General features: G+C 34.7%; 3 protein-coding genes and 1 pseudogene across 5 annotated transcripts; 2 read left to right on the top strand and 2 right to left on the bottom strand.

Annotated features, from left to right (window-relative positions):
* LOC111366855 overlaps positions 1–174 on the top strand; it is a 7,656-nt pseudogene extending 7,482 nt beyond the window's left edge.
* A 2,416-nt stretch (positions 175–2,590) lies between these two features.
* On the top strand, positions 2,591–4,829 carry LOC111367736 (caffeic acid 3-O-methyltransferase 2). The gene is made up of 4 exons (XM_022988768.1): positions 2,591–3,051; positions 3,689–3,999; positions 4,124–4,188; positions 4,379–4,829. Exons 1-4 carry the CDS (start codon positions 2,666–2,668, stop codon positions 4,673–4,675), a joined length of 1,059 nt encoding a protein of 352 aa, XP_022844536.1. The 5' UTR covers positions 2,591–2,665; the 3' UTR covers positions 4,676–4,829.
* Positions 4,830–7,031: 2,202 nt separating this feature from the next.
* LOC111367737 (NDR1/HIN1-like protein 26) lies at positions 7,032–8,260 on the bottom strand. Its single transcript, XM_022988769.1, has one exon. It carries the CDS (start codon positions 7,826–7,828, stop codon positions 7,199–7,201), a length of 630 nt encoding a protein of 209 aa, XP_022844537.1. The 5' UTR covers positions 7,829–8,260; the 3' UTR covers positions 7,032–7,198.
* A 2,647-nt stretch (positions 8,261–10,907) lies between these two features.
* LOC111367735 (two-component response regulator-like APRR3) lies at positions 10,908–16,350 on the bottom strand. Of its 3 annotated transcripts, XR_002697880.1 has the most exons (9): positions 15,935–16,350; positions 14,802–14,963; positions 14,571–14,701; positions 14,310–14,465; positions 13,996–14,167; positions 13,242–13,578; positions 12,323–13,058; positions 11,617–11,855; positions 10,908–11,171 (listed from the first exon to the last, which is right to left on the bottom strand). XR_002697880.1 is itself a non-coding variant. In XM_022988766.1 (8 exons), exons 1-8 carry the CDS (start codon positions 16,176–16,178, stop codon positions 11,745–11,747), a joined length of 2,049 nt encoding a protein of 682 aa, XP_022844534.1. In that variant the 5' UTR covers positions 16,179–16,350; the 3' UTR covers positions 11,371–11,744. The 3 variants fall into 3 exon arrangements, 2 of the variants coding, with proteins under 2 accessions (XP_022844534.1, XP_022844535.1); XM_022988766.1 differs by lacking the exon at positions 10,908–11,171 and having other exon boundaries at positions 11,371–11,855; XM_022988767.1 differs by lacking the exons at positions 10,908–11,171; positions 15,935–16,350 and adding an exon at positions 15,058–15,869 and having other exon boundaries at positions 11,371–11,855.
* Between the last annotated feature and the right edge of the window lie 5,917 nt (positions 16,351–22,267).

Below are 22,267 nucleotides of genomic sequence, written 5' to 3'. Positions count from 1 at the left end.
TTTTTTTTTTTTTTTTTGATACTCAGGTGTCCCAGTTTCGCTAGACTAAATTCTGGACCCCTAGCCACCGGCCCCTCAGTGACTAACGGAGGTAAACCGCAGGTTGTGCCCTTGTTGGATCACAAGTTCTCACCAGGTCTAAACTCCTGGCCTCAGGAGAGCTTTCCTTTATAGTGATTAATCCATCAATAAATTGCCCCTTTATTGGATCAAAGGTTCTCACTAGAAATTGAACTCTCCACGCTGGGGTTGCGAGCGCGCCAAAGGTGATTGATCCACCAACTCGGATGTGCCCTGAGGGGCAAGGAATTCAGTAAAGTTTGTTGTGCTTTAGATGAGTAGTGACGAAATTAGGACTCAGATTAAGAGAAACCCAAATTTAACTACTAAAAAGTTTTCAAAAATATAAAATATTATAATATTAAGAATAAATATAATTGCTTAAAACAATACTTATTTGACAAGAATGGGTGAATAATACATCATTAAAAAGAGGAAAATTTTGGGCAAGTATGCCCACCAAACTTTAGGTAAGTGTTATAAAATCACACTGTGCTAATGAATTCGATTAGTTGTCGTCTTGACTTGATTAGCACATACAATTATTCAGATCAAATATATAGCATCCAATCCATGTTATTAAAAGTTAGCCAAACTGATTGGTTCGATTGGAAATGAGTAAAGTAACCAATCTATTGAGGTTAAAAATCAAAAATAAAAAAATAAGCAGTTTAAATTGACCCACAAAACGGCTAACTTGTCCTTTAAATCGATAATTTGTAACTAAAATTTATTTTATATATTTTGTTAATGCGTGACCTGATTCAACAATGTACGAACCAATTTATTTGATTTTCACTTTCTACCCTTCTTTTTGATAATTAGAAAACATCCTCTATACTACCTTATAAGGCCTCCTTGATGAATCAATTACATTATATACACTTGAGGTTTACTTTAAAAAAAAAAAAAAAATCTTAACCTAAAATACCTTAAATGATCTGACCTGAAGAATTTTCAGTTCCCGATTGATTTATCTAAAATAACTTGATTAAAAATTTAAGTTAAAATAAATAATTAATTGTAAACACATATTTCATGAAACTTATAATTTTTTTATTAATTTTCAACCGTATATTTTATCAACTTTTATTAATATTTCATTTTTATTTAAATCAAATGGGACCTAATCTATGTGTAATTACTTAATTTTATCCCACTTTTAAGCAATGGGGAGTGGGGCCATGTATTAGGTGGTGGTAGGTAAAGATCATAATCTAATTCAATCTATCAATACTTTCCAAGGCGGCATTGATTTTGGTTCCTCGTTCCCATCTGGCTCCCATTTTTTTAAAATGATACTAGATGAATTAATATATTTTTTAAAAATAAATAGTTGAAAAAGAAGAAAAAAATTAGATTTACATATAATATTTTATAAAAAACTGTATCATTTAAAAAATAAAACGAAAAATAAAATATAATTTAATGAAATTCAAACATGGGATTAATTTATTTGGTAATGGAGTTGCTGTTGAAAAGTCTCCAGTAGACTGTAGACATTTGTCCACCAACTCCAAAATGAGATCTGGGCTTTATCTTCTTGATTAGTCGTTCCCACCTACCTTACTTGTATCAAAATCCATCTTACTTTTAATAAATTTTGTCCCTAAGATGAAATGTAAATTATGTTGGACGAAATATTACAAGAAATTAATATTTTTTCCGTTGTAAATTTTTATCATTGGCGATCAATGATGCACAATATAAAGGGATTGGAAATTACGATAGATTTAGACGACAAAAAATTTAGTATGGAATGATTACATAATATAGTTACGAATCCAATAACAGCACGTTCTTCTATCAAATGAGCTTATTTTTCTTATTTCTTGACTCGTTCAATCTTTCACACACACTTGATGCACATTCACAAGTCAAAGTAATATAAATATAATTTTATAAAATTTGTAAAGCTTCTAATACTCAATTGTGGGAGTGTTATCCCAATTAGGTTATATTTTATTTTTAAAACGACAATTTATATGTATTTTGTTCTTGAAGTTGTGATAATTTAAACTTATTTAAAAAAGATTGAAAAACTATATAAACTTATTTAAAAAGATTGAAATACATGCAAAAAGTGACGAAATTACTTTGACTATAGAATCATGTCTGTCTCTTGAAACGAATTGGATGATTGGATCGAGGGATGCCCCTCTTTCCCTTACTCTTTTTTGCCTAATATGAATATTAAGCCTTTTCGATTTGGCCTTAGCCAGTTGCCTTGATCAATTATTTACTTGTTATTTTTCTAATATTGTTTTTCTCGACATAATTAAACTACAAATCAAACTAGTCCTAATTGACACTTTTTTGAGACTATAAGTTGGCGAGTTCATGAAGTGATCAAAAAATAAATAAAAGTTATGGGTTCAAATGATTATTTGGTTAAAATAAAAATATGACCAACTTATAATTTTCTTAAAGTTAATAAATTTCAAGAAAATGTGAAAATTTTCCAATAGTTAGTTTTGTGGGGTCTAGTGTAGGTTCAAAAGCCACCATATATACTACTCCAACTTCCCCAATTATCTCCATCTTGGCTCCTTCAATTTTTCAAGCTAAACCCTCAAAAGAACAAATAAGAAATCACTAGATCCAAATGGGTTCGTCAGAAGAAGAGGCTTTTTTATTTTCCATGCAATTGGCAAGTGCTTCTGTACTTCCCATGGTTCTCAAATCTGCCATTGAACTCGACCTTCTTGAACTGATTAAAAAAGCAGGGCCTGGCGCTTTCGTTTCTCCTGCAGAACTTGCTAAGCAGATTCCGACGAAGAATCCGGAGGCGAAAATCGTGCTGGATAGGATTCTCCGGCTACTTACCAGCTATTCTGTTCTGAATTGTAGCCTGAAAACCCTGCCGGACGGCAGCGTCGAGAGGCTGTACTCCCTTGCACCGGTGTGTAAGTTCTTGACCAAGAATGAAGATGGTGTTTCCATGGCACCTTTGTTGCTTATGAACCAGGACAAGATCCTTATGGAGAGCTGGTAACTTGAACTTATCTTTCATTTACATACTATTTTCCCGATTGTCGACTTGCACGTTAATTAGTATTATCACTTATAAGGAAATACAAACTTACTTACGAAAAGAGATTTTAAAGAAATCTGACCTAATATAACTTCCGTTTACAAGAAGTAGAAGAGAAGTTCTGCCAATGGAGTACTTAGCAGGCTTACGTACTGCGTTTAGCAACTCAATTTGGTCCCACCAACAGAGATCAAAATCAAATGGAAAATTTATTTTTGATTAAAAATTTCATTAGTATTCAATAATATTCATTGAAGAATGAATGGTTGGTGATAGGTTGTTTTCTTATGCACCAATATTATACCTAAAACTACAAAAAAGTCTAAACAACCTAACCTTAGTTAGTGTGCGAAATAGACTGATTATATTTGAATTTAGAAAAATATTCACGTTTTGATTTGATCAAATGAAATTATATATAAAATTCACTTTAAATTATAAATTTTCCTAATTACACTCGTTTCTATTTCATTTGACTAAATAAAATCATCTGTCTCATTTCTAACAACTTAATCTTTTAGACAACGTGGTTCAAATTGTTCCTTGATCTCAGGAATCTTGTCCGCATTACATAACTAGTTTCTTGTATTCCAGGTATTATCTTAAGGATGCAGTTCTTGATGGAGGAATTCCATTCAACAAAGCATATGGAATGACAGCATTTGATTATCATGGTACTGATCCAAGATTTAACAAGGTTTTCAACCAAGGAATGTCTAATCATTCTACCATTACTATGAAAAAAATTCTTGAGACATATAATGGATTTGAGGGCCTCAAATCCATCGTTGATGTTGGTGGTGGAACTGGTGCGACACTTAATATGATAGTTTCCAAGCACCCTTCCATCAAGGGCATTAATTTCGATCTACCCCATGTCATCGAAGATGCTCCGTCTTATCCAGGTCTTTCTCTTCCCATACTATAATTTTGTTTATTGTATTGTCGTACTTCATGTTCAGTACGGTATATCGAGTATGCTATATACAACGTATTATTTGGTCAATTCACATACTTGGCTATATGTAGGAGTGGAGCATGTTGGTGGAGATATGTTTGTTAAAGTGCCTAAAGGAGATGCCATCTTCATGAAGGTGAGCTTAATTGATTCCTCACTAAAAACCAACAACATTTTTTCCCACCCCATCAAAGTCGCTTTGTATTCAACCCTTGTTTGGTTGGTTGGTATGACAAATGACGACCGACCAAGGATTGCTTATATCATTTCACCATCTGCGTCATGCACAACGTTAACATTATCTTGAAATTTTCACGATCGTGCAGTGGATTTGTCATGATTGGAGCGACGAGCACTGCCTGAAATTCTTGAAGAAATGCCATGAAGCTCTTCCAGAAAATGGGAAAGTGATATTGGCTGAATGTATTCTCCCAGAGGCACCAGACACTGGACTTGCTACTAAGAATGTTGTCCATATTGATGTAATTATGTTGGCACACAATCCAGGTGGGAAAGAGAGGACAGAAAAAGAATTTAAGGCATTGGCTAAAGGGGCTGGATTTAGGGATTTTCGAAAGGTTTGCTGCGCATTCAATTCATGGATCATGGAACTTTTGAAGTGAAGTTGAAACCTTTGGGGATTTTGAGGTTGTATTTTGTTGTTCTTCTTACACAAGTGGCCTTTCGGGTAATGAAATTTGGTTTGATAAGGAAATAAAATGAAATAAATACTCTTTGTATACCGATTTATACAATAAAGTATTTTTGCGGTCGTCATATTTTGTTTACTTTTATGCATGAATTGAAAAGTGAATTCAAAATTGTAGATGACACCGTGATTCAACTATGACATTCAACAAATACATAAAATTCGATTAAACATGTCTAACTTACGGGTACAATTTGAGTCGTTGCCCTAGCCACCCTCACTACGGCCCACCCAATTGTCTTTGCTACCGTGTCAACTCCCAGTCCCGAGCCACCATGACCTAATCCAAGCTTTGTTCACCACTTCATTGTCATCTTACTCAACCACTTTTTGTGCCCACACCAAACTCCACATGGTGGCCACATACCTTAGGTCTCCCCCATCGACGTCTCAACCTCTCCGCCTTGCTAGGCCCTAATTGTGACCTTACTCGGGCCTCTCTATTTTCTATCTATATGTCTTCTTGTTCATTAATTTGGTAAGAGACAGAAAAAAATAGTAGTTGAGGTCAACCTAATTAATCAATTTTAATCGAATTTGATTCGGTCTTACATTAATATAGTCAAATATTTCAACAGGACAACGGTCCGTGAACGCTACTCAAATTAATGCTGGCCGTTGCATACTGCAAGCAACCCCACCCACCAAACTCAGAATTGAACATTCTACTCCGACAATGTGAAAGTCAATTCCGGTTTATTCGGCAGAAATTCACCTAATTTTGCCGCAAAATTGGAAAAATTCAACCCGAAAATCCCACCTCCGATCGGAAACCTGTGTCACTTTTGACTCTCCCTAGGCTCTACCCATATACGCGTAACGCCATGACGGTGTCTATCGCCGCCGCCGCCCGCATTGCTGTTAGCCGCTTCAGTGAAGAATTCAACAAAAATGTCGAAATTCTTCAATTTGATGATGAATTTAACTCCATCAAGCCCGCAACTTCACTCTCCATCGAACACACTTACCCCCCAACTAAGCCCATGTCCCACCCCGCCCCTATCGCCGCCACTAACCTCCTCGCCCCCTCCGGCTACTACCTCCGCCACTGGGAACTCCGGGACGCTTCCATTGAGCCAATCTGTACCTTCAATAATGACAAGACTAGTGAATTCTGCCTCCAGCATTGACACCACTTGTACTTAATTTAAGTATTTAATTTGAGCATGGTGGAAGAAATAAGTTTGTTACTTGCATACTCTATGTCATATTATTTGGCAATAACTGAAATTTTATGAACATTACTGCATTGTTTAATCCAGAATTGAGTTTGAGTACCACTCAAGGTTTCTTTGAAATCTGCGGCATTAGTCAATAAATTGATTCTAATTAATGGGTAGTTTTCACTTGTGTAATCTTTTCAATGATCATCCATCTTCCTACACATAAGCACAGAACATATGGGATGAATGTGAAATAGACTGCCATCTTTCCTTTGAAAAGGTGCAAATTTGTAACAAGAAACAATTCAACCCTGCTATTTTGTTTTTGAAGAAATGCTCCATTGGAAGGAGGTGCAATTAGTGGCCTTTCGAAATTTTTTTATTCAAGTTTTATGTAAATAGCAGGAAAAAAAATTGTTACTTCAGCTCTGAGGGATGGTTCGTCTGTGTTTTCGTATGATGGAGTAAACTTTCTAAGTTTTGACGATTCATGGGTGCCTAAGTGTCGAATGTTTGGATTCATTGCAAGCTTCTGATTTTAACAATCAACATGTACCTACTACCTGCACAGATCAATATCTTTTGAAGTACTTGAAGAAATTGAAATTCCCGAGTTTCCATGTCTTTTACATGTTATCAGAACTCTCTTTCCTGAGAACTGTCTCAATAATTTGCAGTTGACTTAGAATATATACTGTGAGTTCGACATGGCCGGAATTAGGTTATTATATTTTATGCATTTGAGCCCTTTGATTTTATCTTCAAGTGGTCAATTTATCTGGGAAATGTTTGCCTACACTGTGGCCATAACTCTGGGCTTGGCAAGATAAATGCTATAGTTTCTTTCTTTCTTTTGGGTGGTGTGCTCTGTTCTTTAGCTGTTAGTATGGTTAGTCGCAAACAGTCGCAAACAGGTTCACTGTCAAGCCGGAATACATATGTAAATAGTGCATATTGCTTTGGTGTATTACCCCTCTTCCATTTGTACTGCCCCACTCCAAAGTGGACTAGTGGAGTGATACATGCAAAAGACACTGGAATTTGCTTAGAACACTAAAAAATTTTAAATTGCATCTATACAATATATGCCAAAGTAGTGTAGACAGGTTAATTCAAGACAATATTCATATAGAGATTCTGGAACAAAGACTGAACATAAAGGTTTCTCCAATTTGGGTATTGAGTGCAGCTCCTTTTTGAATGTGTGGAAATTATGCAATTAAGCTATTTACAGATAAGCACTTCTGAAATCCTTTTGGTTGTTTTGAGAAAATTCAAATGGTAGTTGAACATTGTGTCCCCTGTTTGGAACTTAGGGGAGGTGATGGTATAGGTCCAAATGGCATGATAGCTACACAGTTTACGTTGAACCTATACTTCTCGGAAACCCAAGTCCCGACCTTCCATCGAAGTTTTCCGATTACCTTGACAGTCAACATCAGTTTTCCAGTTCTCTGATCAAGCCTGACATCATAGCCGAAGGACGGAGCCACAGGTTGCTGATTTCCAACCAGAGATGCACTCAGGTAATTGGTTTCTTCGTGCTCTTGGTGAAAAGGAGGGATAGAAGTATCGTGTGTAATTTTTTGACTCTTGTAAGATGCACATACTTGTATCTCATCATAATAAATTCCGACTTTCTTGTTTGGATTGTTGGACAGGAGAGTGAGCTGGACTGAAGAGTTGAGAAGGGAGGGGCCTGACAGTTTGAGTTGATTGATTTCAACCTCTTTGAGAGAAAAATTCGGCTTTGTGGGGTGTAAGATGAGCCAAACTAGCAAGATGAATGATAAAACTGTAAGCAGAAATGTAGAGAAAGCAACAAAGAGCTTCTTGTTGAATTTCTTGAAGTCGAGTCCTTGCTTGGCACAGTGTTTGGGAGATTTATCATGAATTTGAGACATTTGCAGAGCAGAAAATGGGAAGTTTACTTAGAAAACAGAGAAGTCGAAATGATATGGCTGATAAAGGATTCTCAAACCTAAATAGCGGCAATTACTTTGCTCAGTAAGGGAAAATCTCTTTGTGATTCATGAATATGCATGCAGTTGCTGTCATGTGATAGAATTTACAAGTGTATCTTGAACTTGAAGATTTAATTTTTCACAGCCTCCATAGCTATCTTGTGGAATCTGAAGGGAAAAACTTTTAGAATTATTGAAAGAAAAGTTGTCCACACTTTATAAAGTAGGAAGAAATAGAATGGGCAGTAGCCTTTTCCGTTCATGATAAATTGTGCAATTAGCAAATGAGTTTCCATGAGTATGATGATTAACTGTAAGATTTGCCAAGAAGTCTATGTAGAAATGTTAAATTATTTATAATCAAAGTCTCCATTGCGTTGCTTTCTTTGAACTTGTCAAGCTTTAAGAAAGGGAGCTCAAAAGGTAGAAAAGAGAATCTGAGAAATTGACTTTATGCGAGCCGCTGAGGCTCAGGTGAATGTGTCCCATACTGTGGTTAACTTTCGAGTTAAGAAAAGGTATATGGCTTGATGGTGAAATCAACTATACAAAGGTTTATGGCTTGTTGGTAAAGTTGATTGCACAACACTTGAATAACCTTATGTTGGGGTGTAGTAGAAGGATCTTGAAAATAATATTACAGTCTGGGAGATTTGAAGTTCACCAGCAGTCGCTCTTCCGAGTGGGTGGAACGTGGAATAATTGGGACAAGACGTCATTTTTTTCAGCCCTGACAACCGAGCCCGATACTAAAGCGCCTATATTCTTGCTTTTTTCTCTCAAATAAAAAAACCTCATTGGCACCAAGCATGAGGAAATGCTAGACGTTTACTTCTAAAGATAGATAGAAAAGGTTGGAGAGAGTGACTTTATGAAATTCTCTCCTTTTAGAATTGAGTGAATGGAAAGGAAAAAACACAGGATGAATTTCACTTTCGATTAACAGAGACAGGCTCTAAAAATAGCTCAACCCTTTCAACCTTAGGGGACTCATCTCTACCTTTTGGAATAAGGGTCGTAGCGTTAAACTGAAATTTTGAACATCATTAAAGAAAAAAATTATCGACCCCATTATCTTTGAATAATGCTACATTGACAGAAGAATCTGACCAGATGTCGTGGTGGAGTTGATTGGATGGGACGGATAACTATATTTAAATCAGTTCGATAATAGAATGTCAAACTTTTTATTCTTATAACATGATTGATTATCTTTCGATTGATTTCTCATCTGACCAGTCCTTTTGACCTTTGTCCTTTTTTATTGTGGTTTTGGGAACAAGGAATCATGTCTTAGTCCCTGTTTAAGCCCCATTTTTGTTTAAAAATGTCTTTTGAAATGGTAATTTTTTGGAGATTATGTAGCTAAAAAATAAAAAAAGTTTTCTATTTACGTGTAAAATTATTTTATAGGAGAATTTGTGATTGAAAATAAGTTCTGAAAAAATGTATTTAAAAAAAAAAAATTGGAGCCCAAACATAGGCTTAATATCATGGGCACCTTCCTTCTAGTGCAGAAAGAGATGTCGTGTGGATGTAGTCTACTTTGTCAGACTACCGTCCATCTATTCTCGATTAATTGGAATGAAAGACAATTTTAAAAATACCTTTCAACAAAATATTTGAATGAAGTGAAAATAACTTGTTCATCGATTAACAAAAGCAGTAAATTATAATTGCTGGTGCAAGGGACGAACACCATAAAACTTGACAAGACTTCAAATATAATCTGCCCTCTGTAATAGCTTAAGGATTTGTTTGATTCCCATTAAATTATAAAAAATACATTTTGAAATAGTATACGGGTGGAAAATAAGTGGTTAAAAAATAAGGAAAAATTTTAAATTTACGTATAATATTATTTTATTGAAAAATGTGTGATTGAAAAGAAGAGAGAAATAAATGTATTTTCGAAAAAATGAGAATCAAGCACACACTAAGTTAAATAATAATAATAATAATAATCTAAGTAACACGCGTAAACTTTTAAAAACCAAGGAATCATAGTAAATATATACAAATAACAAGGTTCTTTTACAGTTTAAATAAACTCTTACAACTTAAACTAATATATTATAAAGTACAGTCAAAGTTGAAGGAACGACTACTATCAATGATCAAGGCCAAGTATAACTCCACACCTTTTAGGGTCCTTTTAATTGCAAAGATAAAATTTGGATAGAAAAAAAACGAACTTCAAAAAATTAAATCACCTAAAAATTATTTTACTGAAAATTGTCAATTATTATGTTTCATTGATATAATTATCTACGTGAAAAATATTGATATAAAAGTATTTTTTTGTTTTCGTTTGACTTTGTTATACGTGAAAATTGTCGATTAGAAAAATAGAATTTATTGGTATTGGGAATAGAATTTATTTCCCTTGCAAAATAAACAAAAAAAAAACTTTTAATATTCGTTTGACTTTGTTATACATGAAAATTGTCGATTAAATGAATATTTTTTTACAATTAGGGATATAATTTATTTTCATTGTCAAAAAAAAAAAAAAAAAGAAAGAAAATCATCAATTTGTTAGAAAATAGGTGAGGTGGCATAAAAGTGGGAAAATAAATTACCTTTAAAATAAAAATAAAAAAATTTAGGGTGGAAATCAATTTCCATTTTCCATGGAAAAGAGGCATATCAAACAGCCCTTAGATTTTGCTAAAAGGTCAATGTACATTTAATTTTCTAATTATTAATAATTTAAGACACACAGACAATCACAAGATTGCAAAATTTTGCCCTCATGATACGAAGAGACAATACCACAAAAAATGAAAAATAAAAATTACCCATTGTCTGTTTGGTAATACTAATATATAAGATTGACCATTATTAACAAAGAAAAACAACTCAATATTTGTTTATTATATAATCTAGTTATTATGGAAAATACATAATAATTTTACGAACATTGAAAAGTGAAAAGCTTTGCTAACAAAATCAAAACTCTCTCTAAATCTCTTAAAACATCCCTTCATAAAAATACACAATGATAGAAGAAAATAGAAATTCCAACACAAATTGCCAAGCTGCATTATCATATTTCTACATATTAACAAATATTTATTGCGGTGCTAGGACATATTTGGTACGTAGTACTTAACAATTCAATAGATAATACTCAAAACTTCATCTTTCTTAGCGCTATCAAGTCGTGTCTAGTAATACGTGACTAACGTGTCCCCGTGATAGGTGATAAGTAGTACAGTGGAAGAACATTCTATGCTTGAATTAGGCCACACACTCAGAAGTCACCAGCAGAAAACCACTCCTGCCATTCAAGCGTCAAGATTATTACTACAAACTGTTTGCCAATTATATCTCGAATATTTTGTATATAATTTCATATCTAATTGTAAAAACGAGTTCAATATGAACATGATCGAATCAAGCACGTTCACTAGTGTGTGAAAATAGCAAATATGAGCCTTCTTTTCCGGTTTATCGTCACCTTCAAATGAGAAGCCTTGAAGAAAACGCGAAACAAAATGCAATAAACTTACTAGTATATTGTCACTATCACATAATAGTATCACTCCACAACAAATGACTAGTAGCAGTAACTAAGTACATGGATAGAACAAAAAGGGAATTGATGCCTCCCAAAAAACATAAAAAATCCCAAAACCAAAATATAATACACAAATTACAAGGTGATTAGTCACACAACGTGATAAGCAAGGAACTGGCATTAGATTCATTAGACTTCCTCGTACCTTTGTTTCCCGGTTTGTTCTTGAAAGGTCAAGATTGGAAGCCAACAAAATGAGAAGTGATCGGTCCCATTGCTTAACACCGAAACTTGTTTGATATTTTCCTTTAAGATACGACCTATTTATAATTGCTAACCAGTAGATGAGTCACTTGGCTGAGGATAATTGGATAGCTGTCGAACAAACTGTCCTTTCACCCGTGGACGCTGCTCAGCAAGCTTTTTCCTGCTCTCATATCGCACCTGCCAACAAAGTCGAAAAATGATTCACAGCATAAACTTTGTTTAATATACAATCTTTCGAACGTTACTTGTAATACATGTACGAAATGTATGAAAATTGATCACATTTTGCAAGGTTTGGAGACTAAAAAATAAATTATGGATCACAATGACTAGAAGATGTTTCACTGAGAGAATTGAAGTTCTAAGTATTCTGTGTTGATCAGAAGTGTCACTGCGTACCATGAATGCAATTCTCATGAATAGAGAAACTGATTTTCGGTGTCTGTATACCATTATGATGATCAGAAAATCTTAACACAACAAAATTATGAAATTTTAAATCTGCATGCAACTCATGAAAACATAATTGATTTTTGATATATCTTGAATTAGCATGTACTTGATTTGCTAAAACCATATTTAGATGTAATAAACCTCTAATATTAAATAAAATAGGCATAATGATCATGAAAATATCGAGATACCTTCTTCTCAAAGCATCTGTCTTTCCTTTTCAAACGGAATTTTGTTAGAGCCGCTTCTCTTTGCACAGATCGATAAGAGCTTCCCTCATGCACGATGAACCCTTCATTGCCACATTCTGAAGTGGCCTTGACAGCTGAAATTACATTGATTTTGCCTCCTGAATCCATGCTGTGAAGATGACTCAGCCCATTACAGAAACTGCTATTTGCACTCCGATCTGTGGCTGAAGACATGTGCCCCTGATCCTCCAATGTAGGCCCCGGATTGTTGTGGATCTGATTGGTGGCATCATTGATCCTTCTATCCATTTTCTGGAAATGCAGAGGACTCCCAGTTTGATGATTTAATTGACAGCATGGATTCAGTGGAGGTGAAGATTCGAGAGCCCCCACAGTACCTCGACTCTGCTGTAGGGAGGGGCCAGATTGTATACAATATACTGAAGGCATTCCAGAACCGTATCCGTTGCTTATAGTTTCGATCATTGCACCTCTAATCGGGGTTGGTTGGAACAATACTGTCTGCTGACGATAAGGAAACATAATTTCGGCCACTCCAGGTTGACACGTTGCTAGAGTGACGTCTTTTTGAGGGCTCAGGTTTGGACCGTGTGTATCAGAGTTACAATCGTGGTTGTGACAGGATGACTGTTTATCAGAATTGGTTTTGTCTTTCTGTGGATTACAAGTGCTAGCTGATGTTGAATGATTGGACTGCAATGGCTTGTTGACATACCTGCATGTTAGTCATTTCGTTAGATTATCGCAGATCATCAAATGTTTTACGAGGCTGACCAAAATTAAACAATGATCTCACATGAAATACAATAAGAACAGATAAAAGAATGTAATACGTTCAAAAAACCCCTTTTTTTTTTTTTTGCCAAAAGACAGTGAACGACTAAGCATTGGAACTCACCGAGAAAAGGCAGATGCATCCGAGTGGTTTAAAATGGGCCTGTCATCATTCGCATGATTCACAGAGCCATTGGGATGGTATCTTCTCAAGGAAAGATCCAACAGCGGCAGGAGATCGATCTTGCTTGTGCTACCATTTGAAGCCGAACCTCTAAAAGTGCCTTTGAGATAATTATCAAAAGCTCCGATTAAGTCAATGGTGCTACAAGAATTCACCGGAACACGATTATTCTCAGAAGCTTCATTAATGACATGAACATGTTCCAGGTGATCTTCATAAATTTCATCTTCTCCTTGAGTTACCGCATTGGCATCCATGCTCGCAGCGGCCTGTGATCCTATTTTTTGAAATAACAGTATATAAATGAGTTGATTTTTTATCTTCCTATGAAGCTGAAAATTTTATTGAGAAACATGATAAAATACTTGATGTTGACAAGACTGGACATACATTAGACAAGATTCTAGTTTCACTTCTTTTTTAATACTGTCCAGTACTCTATAGTCCATCTTACCAAACAAGCAGTATTCTATAGTCCATCTTACCAAACAAGCAGTATTCTATAGTCCATCTTACCAAACAAGCAGTATTCTATAGTCCATCTTACCAAACAAGCAGTATTCTATAGTCCATCTTACCAAACAAGCAGTATTCTATAGTCCATCTTACCAAACAAGCAGTATTCTATAGTCCATCTTACCAAACAAGCAGTATTCTATAGTCCATCTTACCAAACAAGCCATAAGAGTATTACCTCTAGCACGAGTATCAATCGTCTGCAAATTCTTATTCTCTTGATAATATTCTTCCTCTGCTGGTACGTTTATATCATTTGAAAGACATTTAATCCTTTTCGGCTGTGTGAGTCCTTGCAGATGTTCAATGTCTGCTCCTTCGGTCTCAAGCTCTGGCTTTGTAGATGAGCTCTGCAGATGAGACAAAAATAGGAGCAAATATATTCATGTCTTTTAGTACCCAAACATTAATTCTGAAGGTCTAAAGAATATCCCATGCTCACGATCTAATAACCAATCTCAAGGAAAAAGCCTCGAAACACATGAAAATTACCTGAGCATCACTTCCCTTCTCGATGCATTCCCTATTCCTCTGAATGCTTGCCATTGAACCACTTGAATGATTACTGACAGCATTATTCTCCGCGGTGGCTTCTGTTTTTCGTTGCTCAACGCTCTCATCAGGAAGTCCAATACCGCTGCTACTTGACTGACATCACGGTACACAACAAGACAAGGTTCTATCAGAATTATTGTACTTGTAACATGTGAACAGACAGTAATATGTTGAAGAAGAGTAGAGGATTATGCTTACGGCTCGTCTCCTCCAAACATGCTGCCACAAGTTTTTCAGCTCATTTTTCCTGAGAGGCTTCACAAGAAAGTCTACAGCACCTTTCAACATGCATTTATAGACTGTACTAACAGAATCATGCGACGACATCACTGCATCATATACAACAGATATTCATAACTGTATTATATATAGAATATTAAATAATTAACCAACTTAATATAGATCAAGTAAATTGCACGTGTATCGTACTTATCACGGGGATGTTTTTGCAGATGTCGTTCTCCATGATTAATGTAAGAAGAGCATATCCAGAGATTGATGGTAGTTCGACTTCTGTCAAAATGAGGTCAACGTTACAGGATCTTTCTTTTAGCACCTCCCATGCTTTTAATCCGTCAGGAACTGCAGTAACTGCCAAAAGGAAAAGGGGTAAGTCTCTACAAATTAGCTAGTCTTGTTAAAAATAACATTTCAAGAAAATAGCTGCAAGCTCAACCAACTCAACTAGTTTGGAAAGATGGGAGAATTGGGCCTTCTACTTCCAGAATTCAACAAGTTGCTCAAGTAGAAGAAAATTTCAAAATATAGTTCTAATTTTAAAATATGCGTCCATCTCAGTGCTTCCATTTCCGCAGATTTCTTAATTAACGCAGCAACTCCACTTAATAATTTTAGGTTTGGGATTCCATCTCAAGAAATTAACATACTAGGAAAAATATCCTAATTTTCTTATAAACTCAAGCCTATCCCCATATCTAGTCCACGAGGAACTCCTATTCGCCCTTTTTCCAACAAATCCCCTCAGATGAAGTGCCCTGTCATTTCGGCCCCCCTCAAGCGTTAGTCTATCCATCCGTTCATCGTTCTCAAACCACGGAAGATCGAAAGCTATATCAACGCCCTACTTTTTCACTGCATATAGGGATACTGCCTTACATGGACACAACTGCCTTGAGAACGAATTACGGATCTTCCCAGACATTGCTATTAATCGTTCCACGCCTTTGTTCAGATCATCCGTATACATCTCTCGAGTCATGTTCTGGATCCACTGAGCTAATTCATATCTCTTATACCACTTTTTAATTTGAAGTTCAATCTCAAAAGCTCAGCCTAATATCCTTATAAACTCAATACCATTCCCATATCCAGTCGATCATGGACGAAAAATGATTTGTAATGTACTAATCAGTTCCATAGCCAAAACACTCAAAGATTATAAATGAAATCCTAATCTAAAAGACCAAAACTGAACTAACTGAAAAACAAAGTATCCACTGATTCAAAGAGAAAACTAGGATGTCATTCCTGATACAATCCAATAATATGTTCCAAAAGACTTAACTTCCTGAGAAAAAAATGTATTTAAATTTCAAACCAACCTCTATAACTGCATTTTCTGAGAAGAGCAGCAATAATCTGCCTAGTAGAATCATCAGCTTCAACCAACAGCACTCTCATAACCATTTTCGGAAGAAACTTCTCCCATCTGACTACAGAAGAACCCACCTCCGCCGCCGCAGACGGCGGAGCTTCAACTTCACCTTCTTCAGCACCTTTCTTCTGCTCTGTTTCCATCACTTCCAATTCCATTCCATTTTCACTGCTTGCCACAATTTCTCCCATTTTCAAGATTTTTCTCCTTCTGGTTCTTAGAAGAACGAGGACATGAAATTATAAACGTAGAAGTTAAACCTCTGCACCTGGACAATTGGATAAAGTACTAGTTTTCTTCTTTCCGCTAGTTGTTTTAGGACATCATCAACCTAAAATATCTGAAATGGGAGAACCATTTCTTGAATTTGATCCAATGGTGATTTTTAAGGCGGTCTTTAACCGTCCATATCTGATGGCTCTAATTTGTTGTCATCACTACTAATTTCAAGAATTGCAGTTTGCACTGCAAATTTGAACTATCTTTGAAATATAGCCCCTAAAAATACGATAAGGACAATTTACACCTCAAAATTGAAAACTTGTAGGCAAGATGGAGCAACTCTCTTACAACGATAACCTATAACATCGTGTCAAGGAAAGAAATATGAGCCATATTTTGTTGATTATTGTTTTCACTTCTACGCAAAGTGATGAGATTTTCCTTAACATGTTTTTACAAATATGGTGACTTGTTCGAAAATATCAATCTTAAAATTTGATTGTTAGTTGAGCTTGGAATTGATTGTTTTACCGTTAACAATGTTAATACTCAACCACATAAAAGCCAAAAAATGCCAACATGTCATCATTTTATTGCACAATTCAAGAGTTATCGTTTTTAAAATGAATGAGGAGTTGGTATTATGTTTGCTTATTAATATAGTTATCATGGAATATAGCACGATTTCAATCGAGTGGCTCATTGAAACATGTCCGTGGAGATGTGGACTATTTAGGCAAACCATATGAAGTTTCATTATTCTCTAGTATTAAAATTAGGATTGATATTGTGTTTAAGCTATTTTACGTAACTTAAATGGAAGGCAAAGGATACCTTCTTCTTATGGGGTCCAAGTCATCAGTGAACTACAGAGAAGCTAAAATTCTACCATTATATTATGATTTACGGGCACAATGATATAAATAGTATATGTGAGAAGTAGTCTTCCAAAGGATGATAAAGGTGCACAAAATTAGGCGATTGGCTCTCAAGTGCAAAGGCGAGAAAAAGTTTGACTACAAGACACGCCTATCGAGCTGGAGTGAAAGTCGACCTTAGTGATTTGCATACCAAACAACATTATTGTTTTATTTCGGACGTACTTTGTAATTTAAGGGTACAAATTGCAAATACTCAAAATGAGGGTGAGATATAAAATGTATATGGGCACAAAATATCTTGAAGAGTAATGTTCATGGCTCAAATTGGCCACGTCCTTAGAATTGACATTTTAAAAAAAGTAAGGTTTTCTTCTTTTTCTTTATTTATTTATTTTGGTTAGTGGTCGAAAGGCGAAGACCAAATAAACCAATGGACAATATGAACCTCACATGTTACGAAGAGAAATAAGATTTTTATACGGGACATTGGTGGGACCCAGAACAAGATATTTGTGGAGTGAATTAGGTTAATGGATTATAATTTGACACGTGGGTGTACATCGGATCTCTCGTTCGTGGCTTCCAAGTTGTCGCGTGTAAAATTGTTTTCTCCACAAAGCAATCTAATTGGTGTGAGGTTAGGAAAATTCATCTACTCGCTTTGTCATTGGTGGAAGTTCTGTAAACAAATTTCTTTCGAGAATGTTCTAATGATGCCGCATTTAAATGTTAAACAATTGGTTATAGGTGTATGACTCATCCACATAACACGTGTCCAGTTCAAGTTTTCGAGTATGCTTGAAAAACGGGTTAATTTCCGTTCAAGTATTCTCTCAATTCTATTTATATAGACTGAATTTTCTTAGGTTCTGTTTGGAAGTGATTTTGAAAATTAATTTTGTGATCATTATGATAAAAGTGAGATCCATTTGTGAGAGAAGAAGTCAAACTTTATGACTAAAATAATGAAATAACGATCAAAAAATCAATTTTTTGAAGTGAAAAATTACTCCCAAACAAGCTCTTATTTTCTTATTCCAATTATATAGTCATTTTTTTTATTGAGAATATTTTATTTTATTTGTTTACTATAATATGTCATTATTTAATTTGCATAATTATAATTAATTTTTCCCAATTAATTATGATATTGTACAAATATAAATAAGAGTAAATTATGAAAGTTTTTTTATAAAAATTGCCTTTTCAACAACATTAAATAGGATTCTTAATTTATATGAAAAATAAAATCAGTCTATATAGGGATTAGAGAATATGTTAAAAATTTTGAAATGTTCATTAATTTTTTTAATAATCAAGTTACTCAAGTGTCTTACTATTATAATAACAATTTCAAAGTAATGTTACTAAAATTTTACGTGCCATCATTAAATTTCAATGTAAACAAATGATGTTAACTAGAACCCACACTAGCATGGTTTGCCCCGAACGGACTGGGGATTCATATTGGGGAAAAGCCAAACTTGTGGAAGGAGAAGAAAAACATGACTATTTACAATAAGTAAGGACCAAGCTGCTGCACCTTATGGTGGACTGGCTCAAGTAAAAGAGTTAAAATTCTTTTGATTTTCCAATGGATTCAAATGTGTTTTAGCGGTCAATGTCTTATCTCAATTTGTTCGAAAATCATGGAGTCTCTATTCATGGAGATTGTTGGAATGAAAAATTGAGGAAGGCATCGACACAATGGGGATTGATTTTCGCTGAAAACACTATTTGGTAAAATTAAGGTTATCCTATTCTTTTGCCTTTCAAAGCATTTGTCCCAAGGTAAACTAATAAGCTCAAATATTAATGAACTTTATAGAAGAATTATAGTCGTGGAAAAAAAAGGAAATGCTCGTGCATAAAAAAAGAATCCACTTACCGTGATGAAAGAAGATAGATTTTCCTTATAGCATCTCGTGCCCATTGGATAATGTTTCAACCATTTAACCCGGAAGGTCTCATTCCAAGATTTTCCTTATAGCATCTCGTGCCCATTGGATAATGTTTCAACCATTTAACCCGGAAGGTCTCATTCCAATTTGATTTCTATGTTGAGAATATGGTCTTTTATGGAGGATTTGTTGCTTGTGATATAAATTTTTCAATTGATTTGCTCTCCTGCTTCTTGTTAGAATTTGAATTGACACCAATTTGGCTAAAGTGTGACATCTAAATGTTTCATTCATAATCGGCAAGTCAAATGATAAAGGACTTATTGTCCGAGTCAATGGCACAAATTCCATGCTCCTAATGGGAAGATAAATTAGGCTCTCTGTAGCAACGGATAACAATCATTGAATGAATCTAGCTTGTATACAACTCTTCAGGGGAAATAAATCCTAAAATTCTTAATGAATTCTTATTACTAGGGCTGTAAGCAAAAATCATCAAATCGAAAATTTGTATTTTAGAAATCGTCAGTTTGGTGCCACGAGGACTCAATCAACGAAATGGTTTTGACCCAAACCAAACCTGTCAAAATGGTTTGGTTTAGGTTTTAGAATTTTAATTGCGATTTAAAACAAAATCGGACCGACGAAAAAATATATAAGAATATAAAAGGGAAAAAATGAATTTTTTTTTTTTTGAAAATTCATCCAAATATGTAAAATTGGGTTAATTTCACAAATGGTCACTGAACTTACAGAAAAATTACAAAACAGTCACTGAAATTTAAAACTTTCAGTAACGGTCACTTAAGTATTGTGACGTTTTCAAAAATGGTCACTGAAATTTAAAAAGTTTTTGAAATGGTCACTGAAATTGAAAAACACTTTTTTAGTTTTTTTTTGTTACATTTGCGATAATTTTTCGGCTACTTCCAATTAACGATATCATCGAATTTTGATATCGTTGAAAAACTCACAACGTCCTCTTCAATTACCAATAAAAATCTCTCCATAACACCAAGGAATTCAACCAGAAAATCACAGCAAAAGTCGCCCCAAAAAATCTGAAAATTTGCCCAGATTTTCAGATTTATGGGCGACTTTTACGACAATTTTTCAGCGACTTTCGACCACCAAAACCGCCAGATTTTGATACCGTTGGAAAGCTTACAATATTCTCTTCAATTACCATCCAAAATTTTCGACAAACTCCAAAGGATTCGGTCGAAATAAACCTGCAAAGTCGGCATCCCAAAAAGGCAAAAATCTGGGATGCCAACTTTGTGAATTTATTCCGGCCGAATTCTTGGGAGTTTTGGGGAGATTTGGATTCTAATTAAAGAGGACATTGTGGGCTTTTCAACGGTATCAAAATTTGGCTATTTTGGTGGTCGAAAGTTGTCAAAAAATCGCCGCAAAAGTCCACCAAAAATCTGAAAATTTGGGCAGATTTTTGCCTGTTCGGGTAGCCAACTTCGTGGGTTTATTCCGGACGAATCCTTTGGAGTTTGGGGGAGATTTTTTGTTATAATTGAAGAGAATATTGTAGGCTTTCCAACGGTATCAAAATCCTGTGGTATCGATAGTCGAAAGTGGTCGAAAATTTTGCCGCAAAAGTAGCTCAAAAATTTTTAAATTTCAGTGACCATTTTTGAAAGCGTCCCAATACTTAAGTAATTGTTACTGAAAGTTTTAAATTTCAGTAACCGTTTTGTAATTTTTCTGTAAGTTCAGTGACCGTTTGTGAAATTAACCCATGTAAAATTCAATAGTTTTGTAATGTGTGGGTATTTTTGTTGATTTCTAATTTTCTAATACAGATATATTATTATTATTATTATTATTATTATTATTATCCAATAATCCTAATATATATCTAATAACCTAAAGACTAACATAATCTATTAAAAGTCATTTTCCTATTCAGAATTTAGATGAACTCCAGCTAACACCCAACACAATCTTAAGCCATCGGCATCACACACTTCTTTTTCAGATTTTTCACGCCTCTTCAAAGTTGAATTGAAATCCATTAAACCAAATCGGAGACAAAGAGATCCTAGACCTTCGGTGATAATATTTGCTACGAATAAAGTTTCAGATCACTGTTTTTTGGATCAAACTAAGATAAGAATCTGAAATTAAATACCTTTTGTAATATCATACAAACGTAAACTTGTGTAATTGTTATGTTTAGATATTATAAACAATTATTTTATTATTGTGGATGGTTATTCTCTTTGTCTAATCAGTATTTTTTTCAGATATGATGATCTCGAGGTCTTACTGGATATCATTATATTTTTTGGGCCTTATATCTAGTTTAGTAGACTTCTATTGTAATATTATTATATTGTCATTAGTTAACAAAAATGAAAAAAAAATTATGTTTTAGTTTATTGTGATTTCACTTTGATTTAGTAAATTTATAGTAGATATATTTAACCCATGTTTGAGCCATATTTTTCATATCATCATAATGACAAAATTGACCGTTGGAGAGAAGGTTGGGCCTCACACATGAAACAACAGGTCAACAAAGACGGTTGAACTTGTGGGATAACGGTCCAAATTTTCATTTTCTTGTTTCAAAAATTTGGTTCAAACAGGAGCTTAGTTTGTTTTAAATTTATTGCTAGTAAGATATAAATATATATTGAATTCAATGAATTAATGACATAAAAATAGATGAGAAAAAATATGGCGAAACCAACGGTTTAGAATCAGACCAAACCGTTAGGTTTAGGTTTAAATTTTTTTCAAACCGCTTAAAATGATTTGGTTTATGTTTGAATTTTTCTCAAATCGGTTTAAACGGTTTGGTTTGAAAATCTGTCAAAAATCGATAAAATCGGACCACTTACACCCCTACTTATTACAATTAAAAAGGTTGAACCCCAACTTTAAGAGCTCTCACCGCCATGCCTCTAAAACCTTGTGAGGGAGGTAAATCGCGAGTTGTGCCCCTAATTATTACAATTTAAAAAAAAAGGCTAAACCCTAACTTTAAGGGTCCCCCACCACCCCTGTCCTGGAGTATCGTGAGGGAGGTAAATCGCAGGTTATGTTTTCAAGGGTACAGGGTGGAAGGCTGCTTTTATACTTGCACTTACCCAAGAGCCAAATCTATATTTCAGGATTCGAACCCTTGACGCAGCAGCCTCAAGCAAAGCTGGATTTCTCCACCCTCCCTTTTTACCACTTGGAGATGTGCCCTCGGGCCCCTAATTATTACAATTTTTTTTATTTTTTTTTTTACAAGGTGTCCGGGCTTGCGTC

This window comes from Olea europaea, chromosome 18 (genome assembly GCF_002742605.1).
Source record: "Olea europaea var. sylvestris chromosome 18, O_europaea_v1, whole genome shotgun sequence".
In the NCBI taxonomy this organism is placed as follows: domain Eukaryota; kingdom Viridiplantae; phylum Streptophyta; class Magnoliopsida; order Lamiales; family Oleaceae; genus Olea; species Olea europaea.
Note: the sequence above shows the minus strand (reverse complement) of the source record. Positions and strands in the feature narration are given on the sequence as shown.